At 38.5% G+C, this 17,525-nt stretch overlaps 1 protein-coding gene across 1 annotated transcript; it reads left to right on the top strand.

Annotated features, from left to right (window-relative positions):
• The first annotated feature begins 8,646 nt into the window (after positions 1 to 8,646).
• On the top strand, positions 8,647 to 14,192 carry LOC124856154. Its single transcript, XM_047346389.1, has 5 exons — positions 8,647 to 8,891; positions 9,067 to 9,375; positions 10,994 to 11,062; positions 12,337 to 12,408; positions 14,164 to 14,192. The coding sequence occupies exons 1-5, from the start codon at positions 8,747 to 8,749 to the stop codon at positions 14,190 to 14,192; spliced, it is 624 nt and encodes a 207-aa protein (XP_047202345.1). The 5' UTR covers positions 8,647 to 8,746.
• The last annotated feature ends 3,333 nt before the right edge of the window (positions 14,193 to 17,525 follow it).

The following is a 17,525-nucleotide window of genomic DNA, read 5'->3' as shown; positions in this document are numbered from 1 at the left end:
TGTTAGAAACTCTGGAAGGCCTTGTGTTGAAGCCTACAAATGTAGACAATTGTCTGAATCAATGTCTACCTGACAAAGAGACCAGAGTTTGTAAGACAAAAAGGTTGTCTGGCCAGTTGGACAGGAGCATCACAGGGCACTGTACTCTCACTGTTAGGTATTATTTAGTCAACTCAGAGGTAAGAACGATACAGTCATAGTTACTTGTGACAAGGGTAGCCCACTTTGCAGTGAAACTACAAAGTTTTGACACCCTATCTCTTTATTTATATACACAGTTCAACAGACAGTTCAGACAGGGTGTATGTGTGTGAGACGGAAAGGAGGCTGGTTCACACAGAGATAACAATGATCTCACACACACAGGGAGGAAGGCATAGTGCAGGTGCCTTGCAACCCAAGGTTTTTACATGAGTGATAACAAGTCCTCACACCCATCCAACAGTCCCTCCTTTTATCACAAGTAAAAACATTTAATATAAAAACGAGTAAGAAAAATACTTTGTATGAGCGAAAACCCACGGACGGTAAACAGATTATATTTTGTGGGAAATACTCATACGGCCCCGCCGCCCTCGGCGACCATTAAAAGTTAAATGTTGATTAATACTTGAAATCATAAAAATAAAATAATGATACTTGAAATCATAAAAATAAAATAATGATACTTGAAATCATAAAAATAAAAGAATGATACTTGAAATCATAAAAATAAAAGAATGATACTTGAAATCATAAAAATAAAAGAATAATACTTGAAATCATAAAAATAAAAGAATAATACTTGAAATCATAAAAATAAAAGAATAATACTTGAAATCATAAAAATAAAAGAATAATACTTGAAATCATAAAAATAAAAGAATAATACTTGAAATCATAAAAATAAAAGAATAATACTTGAAATCATAAAAATAAAAGAATTAAAAAATCTGCCCTGTTTATGTCATCATTGTACTTTTTCTCATTTCACTTAAGCAACAACTTCTTTCGATTTTCTGCTGTAAGGTTATTTTATGAAATACAATGTATGAGTTCACTCAGGCTTTTGATGTGATTTATTTACAACATGTCATCATAATCGTCCCCTTCATTTCCGTGCATTTCTACCTAGTTCAGTGTTGCATATGCCACCATGAACAATACCAGAAATTCTGTAGGAATGGATGTGCGTCATGTTCTTCCGTCAGTGTTCTGAGATGGGTCCCGTCTGATGTCCATCTCTTCTGGTTCGGTATCACCTCCTGTGGATCCTGCTTTAGATAGAGAAAGAGTCCTGCTACCAGAATTAAGCTCAGGCTTATCAGTCCTGTCCACAAGTTACAGAGAGCCATTTTATAATTGGGCGCAGATCAGCTGTTTTCTTCACCGGTTTGAGACGCTGGGCCATCTTTGAACCCGGACTTCCTCTGCTACCCCGTCGGTTGATCTGGCTCCTGTAATGGCAAAACTGGCTTACAGTGGCTTTTATGGATCCAGGAAGGCCTCTCTGCTATTTTCAGAACTGTGGGCGTTGTCAGGAGTATTTGAAACGGCCCTTTCCACCAAGGAGTGCTCCAATCCTTCCGGTGGAGTGTCTTAATCAGGACCAGGTCTCCAGGCCTCATTCTGTGGGATAGGAGCAGAGATTATCGGCAGACCACTGGACATTTGTTCTTCTTTTGTCTGCAACATTTTATTCATCCACTCAGCTAATGAAGGTTCCTGTTGTGCTTTCTCTATTTCATTCATGTCAGAGGGCAGAGAAAACGGTCTGCCATGTACCATTTCTTTGAGAATACAAATTCACATCAGCAACTTGGTGTCACGTGATCTCAGGCTCAGAACACAGTGGGTGGAGTTATACAATGATGTACAGTAGGTGGCAAATGGAGTAAGACCAGTTTGATTTGGAGTTATTCTCATCCATAATTTAACCAGGGATAGGCATCCGGGCCATGGCCTCCCTGTTTCTTCCATTGTTTTCCTTAATCTTTAACTGAAACCCTAATGCATTAGAACTTAGTTCTATTAATTTATTTACAAAATGAGTTCCATTATCTGACCTTATAATCTGTGGGATACCATATGTGGGGAAGAAATGTGTCACTAGGTTCATCTATTACAACTAGGCAATATTTCTTCCCCCGTGTTTGCAACAAATTATGCATGATCTGCAAAAATGATTTGCATAGTCAGAAATATTTATAGTGTAGCATTAATGCTTTACCAGATGTGACATATTCCCCCCTTGACACGTGGGTCTTCCCAATGTGTCACTGTAGCCGCTGTGTTGTATACATTTTTTTTGGGAGGATTGGTTTATCTTCTATCTGATAGATGTCATCTTTTTTCTGTGCTCCTCTCTTTAGCCAGGCCTTTATTTCTGTCTTGGGTGCTGACTGTTGGGCGTCTTTCAGCACGTCTGTGTCTATAAATAGCAGATCTGACATTTTCTCTTTAATAGGTTGAAATGAGTTAGTTCTGTCCCTGATGATGTTTTAAAACCTCTATTTTGCCAAATCTTAGCATGATGATGTACTGATCCGAAAACATATTGGCTGTCTGTGTATATAGTAAGTATTTGTCCCTCATGTAATTCACATGCTCTTACTACAGCATATAATTCTGCTGTTTGGGCTGAGCATGTATTGGGTAGAGATTTAGCTTCTATTATCCTATCGATGGTTGTTACTGCATAACCAACTCTATTCTTTCCATATTCATCTTTAGATGCTGAGCCATCTACAAACACAACACATGAATCTGGTATAAGGGTTTGAGAAATGTCTTGTCTGGGTTTGGTGTCTTCTTCAACTTTTGCTTTATAAGAATGTGGTTTTCCATCTTCTGCAGTAGGTATTAGAGTACTTGGATTTAAAGAGCACATCTTTTTAGAGTTATGTTTGGCTGTGATAATAATAGCGATGTCAGTGTGATATGCCTTGCATGTAGCGTCAGGTGCTTCTCTTAATATTCCTGACTTCAACGTATCTTGTATTACTGGCTTAGTATCTTCTTCAGCTTCTGGCTTTAAGGGGTATTGGCGGACTAATGGCCTTTTTTCAGATATTAGTTTAACCTTGTATGGTGGGAACCCCTTTATAAGCCCTACATCAGTTGATGATTGGGACCACAGTTCAGGTGGGACAGCAGCTAGGGCAGGATGCATGTTGCTCTCTTTGCTCTCAGCTAAGCCCTGTATTTGTCCCTCTGCCTCATCTAAATGTGTCCTTGGATGGACTTTGACTATCCACGCCAGAGTGAGCTTCCAGATTCCTGTATTAGGATCTACCTTTGACAGTGTCAATGCTGTTCCTGCAGAGGTTTAAAGCCTCTGTTTTTCCAAATTCTTATTATTCTTTTTTATTATATTTTATAAAGTAAGTCCTTATTACATTTAAAAATGAGATCAATATTTTTGGTAGTTGCTATTATTATAAATAATGCTTGGTTTAGTTCTTATTAAAAATAAAAAATAAAAACTCACTCACTGATGAACACAAAAAAATGAAGGGCATATTATATCTTATAATCTTAGTTTATCTTACCCAGTTTTATAGATACAACATACAGTTTCAGTCAGCTTTGTATTTAGTTCAAATAACTCAAGTTTGTTTCAATTAACTCACGTTTTCTCTATTTCAGTCCAGTCCAGTAATTCTGTTAAGGTTCATTTCATCTTATGTTAAGTTTGAGTCTAATTCAATCATTTTGAACCTGACTGGAAAAAGTCTAAACATCTGTTAAAATCTTTTTGTTTTACCATAGAGAACTGACCTAATATTATTATGGTATGTTGAGGACTCTAATTTTTACATAACATGAAACAGACATTTATTTCACAAAAACAGAAAGTCAAACACAGACATTTGGCCACATGAAAGTTTAAATAACCTGTTTGTAAAAGAATTGTGAAAAATTGAAGACAGATCTATAAACTTTCTTATGGTTATCAGTATTTTTAATACAGGTAGAACCTTTGCTATCTTTATATGATTTTTCGGAAAAGATTCTGGAAACCTTATTAAGATATAAATTTGGCAAAGATCATCAGAACATCAGACCTTTCTTAGCGCTTTTAAGGTCCCTCAAAGATGCATTACAATGAAATCAGTCATTCCCATTCACACACATTCACACACTACTTACTTATTTTTCTGTCAGAGTAATTTTTATTTGCAAAAATTTGAACATAATTTGACTTCTATTATTCTTAAAATGCACATTGTTTCCTCATAACCCCTTTTGTTTCCACTAGGTCTGTTTTGAACACTTCAATTCTTTTTTTTTTTTATTCACCAAGAATCAATAAGGTGGTCTTAGTGGGTCCACCTTAAAGGTGTTATCTGTTGGGTGTCATGTTATCATTGTCAGGTCAGTGAGGTTCATAAGTCAGTCAGAACCTTGGTCATTTGTTCTGTGCACATAATGTTTCATAGATCCAGCCTATGATTAATCAGCAAAACGTCCACCTATAGGAGAAAAAATGATTGTTAATGAATGAGCTGCATTTCCTAGGAACACTGTCTTCCTCCTGGATGAGCATCACCTGTTGAAAAACTTTCATCATTGTTTGTTTCACATATTCACTCAGATCTTTATATTATACCAGTAGGTGAAGTTGTTAGTATCTCATGTAGACTGACATATACTGTTGCATTTGGAGAGGATCTCAGATTAAATAAACATAGTTAGAGCTTCAATCCAAGTTCATTTTGTGTCTGCAGACTTTAGCCAATTTTTCTTTTCTTTCTTTTTTTTTTTTATACATAAAGAGCAAGATTCAAAACATTTTCAAAAGGCAGATTGTGGCAGAATGTAGACAAAACTGCTTATTGATTGACAAAATAACATTCAAGCACACAATCACCATATTAAAAGGCTCTACTTCTAGAGAATCACTAAACTTCTGGGGTCCGGTTTTGGCCCGCGGACCTTGAGTTTGACACATGCAGGGTAGAGTTACAATTTTTTTTTCAGACCTTTCAGCAGAGACAGGCTTCTGCTGTTTGCAGAAGTGTTTTCTTTGTTTTCAGGCAGCTGCATCTCTTTATCAAGGTCGTTTCACAGAGCTGAAATTTAACTTCTCTCAAAGAGGAAAAATCAAGAATGCACACAATCTGAGCCAAATATGGAATTATTTCCCTGTAAAATGAATCTTTTGCATTTTATCATGATATTGTTGGTAGTATAACACCATAGAATGATTTTTAAAGCACCTGTTTCTCACTAATGCTTGCCTACAAAATCTTTTACTCTCAGATTACTTCTTTAACAACATTCTGTTCTCTCTTCTCTAGTCATTGTTCACTGGGTTGTCCAGTTGGACAGTTTCCATGTTGTCCACATTGTCACCTCCTCTTTTAACTTCCTTTACCACGTCCTCTAAAACCATCTCTTAGTCTTTATAATTTGGGGCTACCTTGGTATTCTAACCTGGGATGGGTGGCAGTCCGCCCCCCCCTTTATTTGTTTTCAGTTAAGCTGAAAGTTTTTTTCTGTGCTTTTCTTAAGGCCTCAGTATTATGGCTATGTCAGTTAAAAGCTGCTCTTATTGTTGTTTTTTTAATTCATCTTTTTGTTTTAATCTGTTTATCAACTGTGTGCACTCAGGGACTGAAAAGTCCCCTTTGAAATTATAATCTGGCAAGGTTTTTTATTGTCTCTTGAATCTTTTGAATGCATAATCTCCAGTTTAAGATCCCCGTGTAGTTTTAGGATTTCAGTGATAATTAAGTTACCTGAAAATCCGTATTTTTATGCCATCGTGTACATATTTCTGTTAAATCAGAGCTTTTTCTCTGTTCTTTCCCCATTGTTCTTTGTTATTTTTCTCTTTTTAGTTTTCATTATTGCTAATTTTAGATCCCCTTGTAATTTTAAGACATCCTTTGTATCTAATTTGCCCAAAAACCCATGTTTTTTATTTTTTATTCCATCTATGACAGATCATACCTGCTCCTTTTACATAGTTCTCCATAAACTTTACCTCCCCTTCTAAGTCAATTAGTTTACTTTGTTTCTTCCCCATTATGTTTTATGTTAGTTTAATTATAGTATAAATGTCCCAGATAAAAGGTCACTGGCATGAGACTTTAAGGAGAGGACATTAACACGCCCTTCTACTGCGACTAATACGCAGCGGTGTTAATTTTCTGGAATGAAATCCGACCTGAATCTCCAAAGTCACCAGTACGTAGTTTTAATCTGGGCAAAAGAAAACACAGGACTAGCAGAATCCTGCTATGATTCTATTAAAATGCTTAGTCCTCCATACACATACAACACAGTCACACAGTTAGTTTCAGGTACCTTGTAATTTTTCTAAGTTAACTTGGTGTTATTTTATGAGCTCAATTTACTCCGTTCTTTTTACTTGTATAGCGCTTATTCTATTCCCTCGCAGGGGAATAACCCTTAGTCGTTTTATTTGGCCCCCTTCTTGGCGGGGCCCTACCTTAATTTGTCACTATTCCTTTCACGGTGGAATAAAACCATCCCAATGCAGCGTCCTTACCGGCGACGCACTACCAACGACTTTTAAGTACTTTTCTTCTTTTATTTATATAGCGCTTACTCTATTCCCTCCCAGGAGAATAATCCTCAGTCGTTTTCTTTAATCCCCTTCACGGCGGAATTGTACCAAATTTGTCACTATCCCTTTCACGGTGGAATAAAACCATCCTAATGCAGCGTCCTTACCGGCGACGCACTACCAACGACTGTTAAGTACTTTTCCTATGAACTGTATTTTAAAACTGTCTCACCTCGGAGTTGACTTCTTGGTGACTCTCTGGACCCTGTGAGAGTCACCCCGCGCAGAGGAAGGCAATAAACCACTGGCCAGGTGTGAATTCACACACACCGGGACTTTCAGCCACTCCGGCTAAAGGAGGCTGTGCAGCGGTGCTTCGCTCGACGTCAGGCTTCCCCCACGGATCCCAGAGTCACTGTTAAAGCAAAGAGAAATAAGGTTATTGAATTACTCCGGCTCGAAGGACCAATAAATGTTAGGTATTATTTAGTCAACTCAGAGGTAAGAACGATACAGTCATAGTTACTTGTGACAAGGGTAGCCCACTTTGCAGTGAAACTACAAAGTTTTGACACCCTATCTCTTTATTTATATACACAGTTCAACAGACAGTTCAGACAGGGTGTATGTGTGTGAGACGGAAAGGAGGCTGGTTCACACAGAGATAACAATGATCTCACACACACAGGGAGGAAGGCATAGTGCAGGTGCCTTGCAACCCAAGGTTTTTACATGAGTGATAACAAGTCCTCACACCCATCCAACACTCACCATTCATTTTCACACTATACACCTCAGCAGAATAGGAACATGCAAAATGCCAAATTAAAAAATGGATGACTCTTTCTCTCACACTTGATCTAAGGTTTATCATTTCACAGCATGACTGTAAAAAAGTAGAGACAGAGCTGGTGTGTGGCTCTGAAACACATTAGAAAAAGGATAAGTGTGCAAAGTTTAAATTTCAGAATAAATTGTCCAGGTTGTCTGTACAAAACATACAGCATGAACAATTTCATCTTTGTAACGCTTACTCTGCAGCCCCTGACCTTGGGACATTTTACCAAAACAAGTTACATTGCATCAATAGGGACATGTTTGGATCGTCAGGCAACAACAACCCAAACATTGAGTTGCATAGAGGGTAAGGCCAGTGACTCGTGTTTTAATTATCTCATTAGTGATTTTAATATTAGTGCTGTTGTTCTGACTATAACTTATATGCATGTTACTTCAAACCTTGTTCAGAATGGAAGAAGCCTTTTGGATGAGAGGTTAAATGTCCTTAAGAAACAAGAGTTGCCTTGTACTTAAATACATACAATTTTAATGTTTCGTGACAGAGAATCTCCACCAGGGTACTGTTTGAAATGTGTTTGGCTGTATTTATAAAGACCTAGCAAGCCATGGCTGCGTGTGGTCTGTATGTTTCATGTGGTTTCCCTGCAAGTACTGAGTAGCATAGGGCAGCTGCCTTTTTGCAGTCAGATGTTCAGTATCTCCTCCGAAGAGATACAGACAGTTTAAGTCTATATCTTTATCATGGCAGGATGCATGTTGTTTGTCATCTTATTGTGTAAGTGCCTTCTTTTTATCTGTATCATAGCTTCAAACTTTTCCTGGTGAATGAAAGATTTCCATTTAAAAACTAATATTTTTATTTGTATGTAAGATGTTTTTACTGTCTGTGTTCGTGAGATGCAGTTTAATGTTAGAAGGAAATGCAGTTCTGAGTCAAAACTATTGAAACAGATTATTTCTTGATTAACCTTGATTCCGATCACTAAATGTCCATATTTATTAAGAGTTTATTAATACTTTTTGTCAGTTGATGAATAAGGTCAAATTTATCATGTTGGCTTGTTTCCAACAGGTTTTTGTCACGAGGCACAAGCAAAAGGTTCGATTTCTATTATGTACACCTGTGTAATATTTAATACTGCTGATATATAACCTACAATTTTAGGCAGTGTTTTATAACAATATATTTGTCTTTACTTACAAATAATTAATGCACAATTTTAATAAACAATGCAACAGTAAAGATGATTGATCGATCCACTTTCTGGGTCTTGATTTTCAGTTCTTCCTCAGGCTAAACTGACAGTGAATTACCAAGCGATCACAGAAACAGATTTAGTCACCTTTAGCTGTCAGGCTCCATTATCTGTTTCTGTGCATCAGTGTTATTTCTACATAGTAGGAAATGACACAAGACTATTGTCTTGTATGAAGACATTTACAGGAACTGAGTTGCTGTGGACGTCTGACCAAAGTCAACCTGCTGTGGTTGAAGTGAAATGTTTTTACACTGTAAAATATGGAGATGTGAATTCTCAGTCTCCACACAGTGACATATCCTACATCTCCGTAGGTAAGTCTGAGCAATTAATGTATGATTAAATTTTTTTTATTTAACCATAAATTAAATGTTTCTTCCTGATGACTGAGACAGGACGGCTGTGAAAGTGGACCCTGTTTCAAATGTGTTTTTGCTGCTCCAACATGGAGAATCCTTGATTTTACATTTGCACATGTGTTTGTTGTAGGTCCAAAACCACAGATGAATGTTCGTCAATTTGAGGAGCACTATGTCTTCATCTGTTCTCTGCCTGGATCTGTGAAATATGATACAGCATGTAGTCTGTATTTTGGAGAATCAAGTGTTTCAACTATAACAACACCCACCTGGAAGAACAAAAATGAAAACAACGAGTTGTTCTGTCAGTTTTCTGCCTCAGAAGATAATTTGTTGAGATGGCTACATTTAGTTCAACTAAAAGTTGCCAGCTGTGACTACAAGTTGAAAGGTGACAGGACAATTTCCTCTCCTCAAAGTGACCCGTATAACTTAACTGGTGAGTCTGAGAGAACATGGGTATCACCCCCCAAAATCATTTACAATTGTCATTCTTTGTCTTATTGAATCATTATCAGATAAAACCTTATTTTGATACCTAAATGCTGCCAGAGCTGTATACATGACAATGCTGAATAATGCAGAATCATATATTATTCTGTAAAATGTTACAGGTGGACAATACCTGATAAATCAACATATGGTATAAGAATGTAGGTCTATTTCCCATTATCATGTGACTGATATTACTGTTGTATATTGTAATGATGATGTCAACGATGATAAATCAACATTTGGCTTAATAGGTGCCATCCTCTGTCTCTGGTGTGGCATCTACTGCAGTGAGACTTTATCCAACATGCTGTATACAGTAAAAGGCTATAATTCGTGGCACTACGGATATAACAGCTAACATTTTTGTACATTTTAAACAGTTCTTTGAAATACCAATATTACATACTCTGATATACAAGGATGATATATTTTCTTACATTGTGCAGCCCAGTTCTGCTTGCCAGCTGAAATCCATGTTTCATTCCTATGTCCTCCCATTGTTATTATTTTAGGGCTGCACAACTATAGGACAATTACTTCAGTGAAAATCAATGCTACATGGGTAATATGTGTGTCATGCAAACTGCCAATTGCTGACATTTGGGTTGGAATTTGATAAACCAAAAATATATTAATCTAAACAGTCACTTTTTTTCTTTTTGTTTTTTCTTTTTATTGCACATATTCATATTGAGATGAGCTTTTTTGAGGTTTGGTAGAACTATTGTGCAGGTTGGAACAGGTTGGAACGCTGGAGCTGCATGGCGAGTTGCAAAGACTCTTTTAATAATAATAATAATCAGATAACTTACAGAAGTCAGCGACATACAGGCAGGTGATGGAAATGGAGCAGGTAGGAGCCAGGAGGATGCTGTGATGAACAATGAAAACCATAGAGTATAAATACAGAGGTTGGGAGGAGAATGGACCAATGAACAAAAAAAAAAAAATCAGGAGCAGCTGGTGAGAAAGAATGCAGGGAAACTGAAGGAGGGTTGCCCATTAACACAGATGAGCAGGGAGTCAAAGGAAGTAAATGAAACATCGAAAGACAAGAAATAATCATGAATCTAAACTACAATGAATGAACTAAAATAACAGTAACTGTAAAAAGGGAAGTGCAGAGAAAAGTGAAGTGCAGACAAAGACTCTGCCACGTGAAAATAAGGAAACTAAAAAATAGACATGACATATTTTTATAATATAATAATCTTTATTGGTCATTGCACATGTACATTACAACAAAATTTGTCCTCTACATTTAACCCATCCCTTACAGCGAGCAGTGGACTGCCCAGGGAGCATTCTGGGGCCAAGGGTATTGCTCAGGGACCCAGAGTGGTAATCTGTGGGATACGAACCTGGCCCCTTGTGTCCCCTCTGGAACACAAACCTCCTGTTCTAACCCGAACCCGAACTACCACAAAGAACTGAACATAAAAGAAAAAGTTTGACTAATTTGTGTAATTACCTTTTGTATCCATCCATATAATGTTCATTATATGGATGGATGCTCAATCATTATAAAGACAGAATTACAACTAAGTTTTTTTCTTTTTTAGATGTTGTGGTTGCAGATGAAAATGAATCAACTAAGATCAACATAATACAGCCATCTACAATGAATACAGGTATGTCTGTCAAGTAGTAAATTGTTCTTTTGTGAAACTGATATGTAGCAATGGTGATATTTGATTACAAACTGAAATGCTTTCAGGTAACATATTCTTGACATTATATCAACAGTTATAATTAGGCTGTAGATTTTATTCCTGGTTGTACTAATGAGATATATTATATACATATATTTCTTAAAAATCTACATGTTGTGCCTTAAGGCCAACAACAGCAATTCACACCAGAAACATGCAATCTTTATAATAACAGAGATGGCAACATGGGACCAACTATCGTCAGCAGTGTCGGGAACGATTCTTTAAAAAAGTAACTGGTTACAGTTACTAGTTACTTCTCCCGAAAAGTAACTGAGTTAGTTACTCAGTTACTGTACTATCAAAGTAACTAGTTACCATGCAAAGTAATTCAACTATTCAGTTACTTTTTAGAATCTAAAATGAAGTTACAAGTTGCGGACCAGAAAAAAATCAAGCGTTTTCTGTTTGTACGGTGTAGGATTGTTGGAGCTCATGCTGGCCGCAGCAGGGCTCGGGTTCTTAGCCACAAGTGTTATGAAAGGGTGAGACATGCGAGGTGCTTCACAAGGCTGGAGTTGCTGGTCACGGACGTGAATAATTTCTTTGTTCCTGGACATAACTGGCAAATCACATGTACATTTTGCCGTTAACTAATGTGAATATTGTCTATACTTCCAAAGTACGAATGCTGTCTTTGAATTTACAAGACTCCCCTCCATCGTGCTCCATCACCCAAACATTGCTGTTGGTTAACTCTGTCTGTGTGGTGAAAACCCGCCTACCTGATGACTTCTCAGCCAATCCGCGTCACGTATGCTGCTATTTGTCCGTGCCCTCCTCCCCCACCTCCAGCTTTTTCTTTGAAGAGCTTTAAAAAACACTCACTGCAGCTGCGGGAGAAAAACAGATCTCTCCGCAGCAGCAGACTGTGCTCTTATTAAACCCCGCTTATTGAGTTGTAGTTACGTGTCGTTACATTGCAAACATCATAACGGCGTTACGGAAATGAGAAAAGTAATTAGTTAGATTACTTTGTTACCGAAATAGTAACGCCATTACTAATGCCGTTATTTTGTAACGTAGTTACCCCCAACAATGATCATCAGTGACTTAACTGTTCACAAAATCTCTGACTAGCTTGTGTGAATAATTTTTTATCAACCTCATGTATGACAGATAATTTGTTTCTTGAGTTGCTTTCATTTGAAAAATAACTGGAATAGTTAATTCTTTTTCTTTTTTTCTTTTAGATATCATTTCTATTGATGAAAAAGTATCAAATAAGATCAACGTAATGCCCACAACATCTATGAGGACCACAGGTATGCCTTTCAAAGCAGATCACTTTCAAATGTTCTTCTGCTGATTTTAGGTGTATTTTACTACTGATACTGTTTGCTCCAAAAAGTAAAATTCATCTATTAATTTTCCCAGTCTGCCTTGTTGTTACTGTACAACATGTACATTTGTGTAACTGTGTGACAGGTCAATATTTATTCTGATTTTACTCAACTTATTGTATGAAGATGAAATGATACTATCAAAACAATTGGCATCATAAACTTTATTTTATCTGTTTCATGTTTATTTATTTTTTTCCTCAAGATGTTATGTAGTTAGAACTGAAATAGCCACGAAACAGTAATCAGAAACAGTTTTAAAGCTTGTAATGAACAGTTGTGCTAATTTGACTGTGGGAACATATTGGATTATTAATTTTCTTGTGAACGTTTTGTGATGTATGTTAGATAAAATTTAGGCTATAGGAAATACTGATGTAATTAATAAATACAATTAAATTAACAAATTTAATGGTGGACAATTATGGAAACAAATGTGTCCCAATACTCGTACTCGTACTCGTTGTCTTCCGCTTATCCGGGACCGGGTCGCGGGGGCAGCAGACTCAGCAGAGACGCCCAGACGTCCCTCTCGCCAGACACCTCCTCCAGCTCCTCCGGGTGGAGCCCAAGGCATTCCCAGGCCAGCCGAGAGACATAGTTCCTCCTCCGTGTCCTGCTGGGCGGTCCCCTGGGCCTCCTCCCGGTGGGACGTGCCTGGAAAACCTCCCGAGGAAGGCGTCCAGGAGGCATCCGGTATAGATGCCCGAGCCACCTCAACTGGCTCCTCTCTATGTGGAGGAGCAGCGGCTCTACTCCGAGACCCTCCCGGATGGCCGAGCTCCTCACCCTATCTCTAAGGGAGTGCCCGGCCACCCTATGGAGGAAGTTCATTTCAGCCACTTGTATCCGGGATCTCGTTCTTTCGGTCATGACCCAAAGTTCATGGCCATAGGTGAGGGTAGGAACGTAGACCGACCGGTAAATTGAGAGCTTTGCTTTTCGGCTCAGCTCTCTCTTCACCACAACGGACCAGCACAGTGCCCCCATTACTGCGGCAGCCGCACCGATCCGTCTGTCGATCTCCTGCTCCATTTTTCCCCCACTCGTGAACAAGACCCCGGGATACTTAAACTCCTCCACTTTAGGCAGGAACTCCCCTCCAACCTGAAGAGGACAAGCCACCCTTTTCCAGTCGAGTACCATGGCCTCGGACTTGGAGGAGCTGATCTTCATCCCAGCCGCTTCACACTCGGCTGCAAACCGCCCCAGCGCATGCTGTAGGTCTTGGCTAGAGGGGGCCAGCAGGACCACGTCATCTGCAAAAAGAAGAGACGAAATCCACTGGTCCCCAAACCAGACCCCCTCCGGCCCTTGGCTGCGTCTAGAAAAACTGTCCATAAAAGTTATGAACAGGACCGGTGACAAAGGGCAGCCCTGCCGGAGTCCAACATGCACCGGGAACAGGTCCGACTTAGTGCCGGCAATGTGGACAAAACTCCTGCTCCGCTCGTACAGGGACCGGATGGCCCCTAATAAAGGGCCCCCAATTCCATACTCCTGGAGCACCCCCCACAAGGCATCACGAGGGACACAGTCGAATGCCTTCTCCAGGTCCACAAAACACATGTGAACCGGTTGGGTAAACTCCCATGAACCTGTAATGGAAAATTCTTTTAAAGTGCTCTGACATTCCCTTCACCTCTCACATTTGAGTCTGTGTTTTATCACCCACAGGTGATTTTCCATCTACCCCTCACCTCTGACCTAGGATGATGTCAGGAAGGGCAGTTAGGTCTGTTCCTAGATAACCTTGTCACCTTTGAACTCAAGAAGGGTTTGGGTCATAAAGCACAGACTCTTGGAAGTTGAGATAACACAGTCATGTTCTGGTATAAATACTGTGTGTAAATGTTGATCGGGGCTCTGTTTCACTGACTAACCTCAGTGTCAGGGTCTTCAAACGCTGAATGCCTTTGAATAAAACTTATAAGACAAAGTCCGGATTTTCTCTTGTTGTGAGTCAACTTCTACCCACTTTGATAAGAAAATTCCACAACAATTTTAGCGTCACGAACAGGATCTAACGTGCCAGAGGAGACCGCAGGATGGGACACGGACGCCTGGCCAGCCTGAGAGTTGTTCTCAGTCCACTTCCATATTACGGTAGTGGAGTCCTCATGCCCGCCTGCGGCGTCTGGCTGATTAGATCCGAACAATTTGTCTTCAAATATATCTGGGTGAGAAGTTGCTCTGAATGATATAATGTATATTATTATTTTTATTACACATTAACCATAATCTCCTAACTAATTAATTAGGTTCCAGAGTTGCGAGAGGGAGGACATCAGCTGAGGGCCCGGTTACCCTGCAAAAGGAATTGCAGGGAGGTTCTTATTGGTAACAATAAGATAAAGCAAAACACAGGGTTTTGCGGGTGGTTTTTAGCAATTTTCTACACCTCATAAAGGAGAAAAGCCAGTGGGCAGACGTGCCGCTGAACAGGTAAAAAAAAATGGTTCCGGAACCTTGAGGCATCAGGGGTGTCTCCTTCTTCAGACTCTGATTTATAAAATAATGAAAGGAAAAAGTGGGGATGATTGTGTTAAATGTGCTTTAATTTGGAAGATAAGTTTGGTTTTTCACAGCGTGGAAGTTTGAGTGTAAATAAGTTAAATAGTTTAAAAAGTTTCAAGTAAAACAGTTGATGGAAAAATAAATAAAAAAACATAAGAAAAGATTAAAAAGCACAGAGTGCATCAATTAAGGGGTTAAAGAGTTCAAACTTTCCTGAAGGAAGTTTTGTTTGTCTTAAATATTGCGATCAGTCGGAAAAGAAGGTAAAATTGAAAAGGGACATTAGAGATGCGAAAAGAAAGTTGTTTTAGAAAGGATTATAGTTCATGTTGTGGAAGGAAGTGACAGGCAGGGGGACAACTGACTGACTGACTGATAATATGTATTTGTACAAAATCTGAACCTATACTAAACTTTTCTTTTGCCTCTCTCACACACAAATACACACATATATGGGATTTAAGTTCAACATCTGCGTTTTTGAGTCTGGACCTTAGAAACCTGCCCTTCTCCATGGCTACTCCACCAGAGACGCTTCTCCAGCACGGCCTGAAAGAGAGAGATCTGCCTTCCTGCATGTTGAAAATCGCAGTGTGACTTTCTACAAGAAAAAAAAACAAAACTCAGAAGAAGTCTGGACCCACTGAGATGGACAACGATCCATGCTGTTTGCAAGAGCCAGAAGAGTGATACACTGGATTTATATTGAAAGCACATCTTATGCGGGCAGAAGAGAAACCGGAGCAAAGTTTCTTCTTTCTCCCTCCTGGAGAAGTTAAAGTGGACAAAGAAGGATTGAAGGTCCCACCAACACACCTGGGAAGGGCCTGGTTGTTTTTTGGACTGATAGAGAACTGTGTGCCATGACAGTCTGACTCTGGAGCGATTTAGAAACTGATGGGGGTAACGTACAAACAAACACACATTTACATAAATCTTTTCCTATTTTCTGCAATGAAGAACGCTTATTAACCGCTGCTCATGTGACGCTTGCTTGACGTTGACAGATATAGCAGGTTAAAATATTATTTTAGGGTTAGAAAAGTATCTTTAAAAAGGTGATAACTTAACTCATTTGATACTTTCTGGTTAATTCTTTTAGAGAAACAAGTTCTCTTTCGTCGTGGAATATTCAGGGTAAATTATTCTAGTTATTAAAAGTTATTAAAAGCAGAGGAAGTTACAACATCTCCAAAACTCAGCAGTAACCAAGTGTTTCTATGTTATTCTCAGGACAGATCTCATGAAGGAGTATTTTTAAAACCCAGCGCATGCGTAAAACCTGATGGGTTTCTCCTTCAGATATTATTTTTTGTTGTCAGATTTTGTATTCCATAAATCTAATGGGTAGAGACCTCATTAAAACAGGCTTAGTTTTACTGCAGATGGTCTTCATACAGTTTCTGACAATACTTACAGTTTGGTGCAGTTTTTGTCCGCAAGTGCTAACTGACGCTTATGGAAAGTACAAATTCATTGTTTTTCACAGCAGCTGCTGGGAAGAGGTTATATTAGTTTTTTTCTTCCCTCTTCTGATTCATGCAGCGTGTTGATTTACACTGTACCTTATATCAGGTCCTGACAAAAACTATGAAAGGTTTGGTTCTGCAGGTTCTTTTTTCTCCCTTTGGAGAAGGAAAGGACACCTGATCAGTTCTGTGCTGCATAGAAATATTAAAACACTTGTTGTTTTCTAAGATATCACCAGCTAAAAACTTTTAAAACTTTTGAGAGTAATTGGTTTTGTTAAACACATTTTCCTTGGTAAAACAAACCTTTACAATGAGTATGAAAAAATTGGGTTATTTAGAAAGAATCTGTTTGGACAGTGGTACCACACAAAAATTAAACTAATCTCATGCTTCCTAAAAGACTGCATGAAAAGGCCTTCAGAACCGTGGAGTTATTTTCCACCACAGTATTAAGTTTTTAAGCATGCTTTTTCTTTATTTTAAAACAGATCTGGGTTTTGTTTTGTTTTTGGTTTTTTAGCATAATGTTTGTCTGAAGCTTCTTATGAACTGGGTTAGAAGCAAATATGATCTGAGGTAAATTAGGAGCTGTGAACTAATGATTTTAAATCTGATTATTGTCCAAGCAGAAATAATATATTTAGCCAATCCTTCAATCTCTGCAGAAAGTTAACACCATTGTTCAATGCAGTAGTACTCAACTTGTGGTTCCTGGACTCCTGAAGCCTGTAAGCCATAGATTTTGGGTCCATGAAATTATAAGACTTAATTAAAGGTAGGCTGATTACTTATTAAAATAGATCTAAGCCAATGATGAGTTCCAGTCATTTTGGTGACTTTGAAATGCAATAATACTCAAAATTTCTACTCTGGGGAACACAGATTGGGGTTGAAGAGTTTAGTTTTGGAACCAAGGTTAGGACTTGTATAACGGAATAAAGACAAGTAAAATCCTTCATTTTAGGAAAAGAAAAGCAATAAAGGCTCTCTTAACAGTAAGAGGATGGTCGGCTCAAACTCAAGTCTCCTTGTTTGATTTCTTAAGGTTTA

Source organism: Girardinichthys multiradiatus, chromosome 20, assembly GCF_021462225.1.
Source record: "Girardinichthys multiradiatus isolate DD_20200921_A chromosome 20, DD_fGirMul_XY1, whole genome shotgun sequence".
Lineage (NCBI taxonomy): Eukaryota > Metazoa > Chordata > Actinopteri > Cyprinodontiformes > Goodeidae > Girardinichthys > Girardinichthys multiradiatus.
The sequence above is the reverse complement of the archived record's forward strand: the minus strand, read 5'-3'. Positions and strand labels throughout refer to the sequence as shown.

Coding starts and splice junctions, on each gene's coding strand:
- LOC124856154 (XM_047346389.1), top strand. CDS start 8,747: ATGAAGACATTTACAGGAACTGAGTTGCTGTGGACGTCTGACCAAAGT. Junction 8,892..9,066: donor CATATCCTACATCTCCGTAG/GTAAGTCTGAGC, acceptor TGTTTGTTGTAG/GTCCAAAACCACAGATGAAT. Junction 9,376..10,993: donor TGACCCGTATAACTTAACTG/GTGAGTCTGAGA, acceptor TTTCTTTTTTAG/ATGTTGTGGTTGCAGATGAA.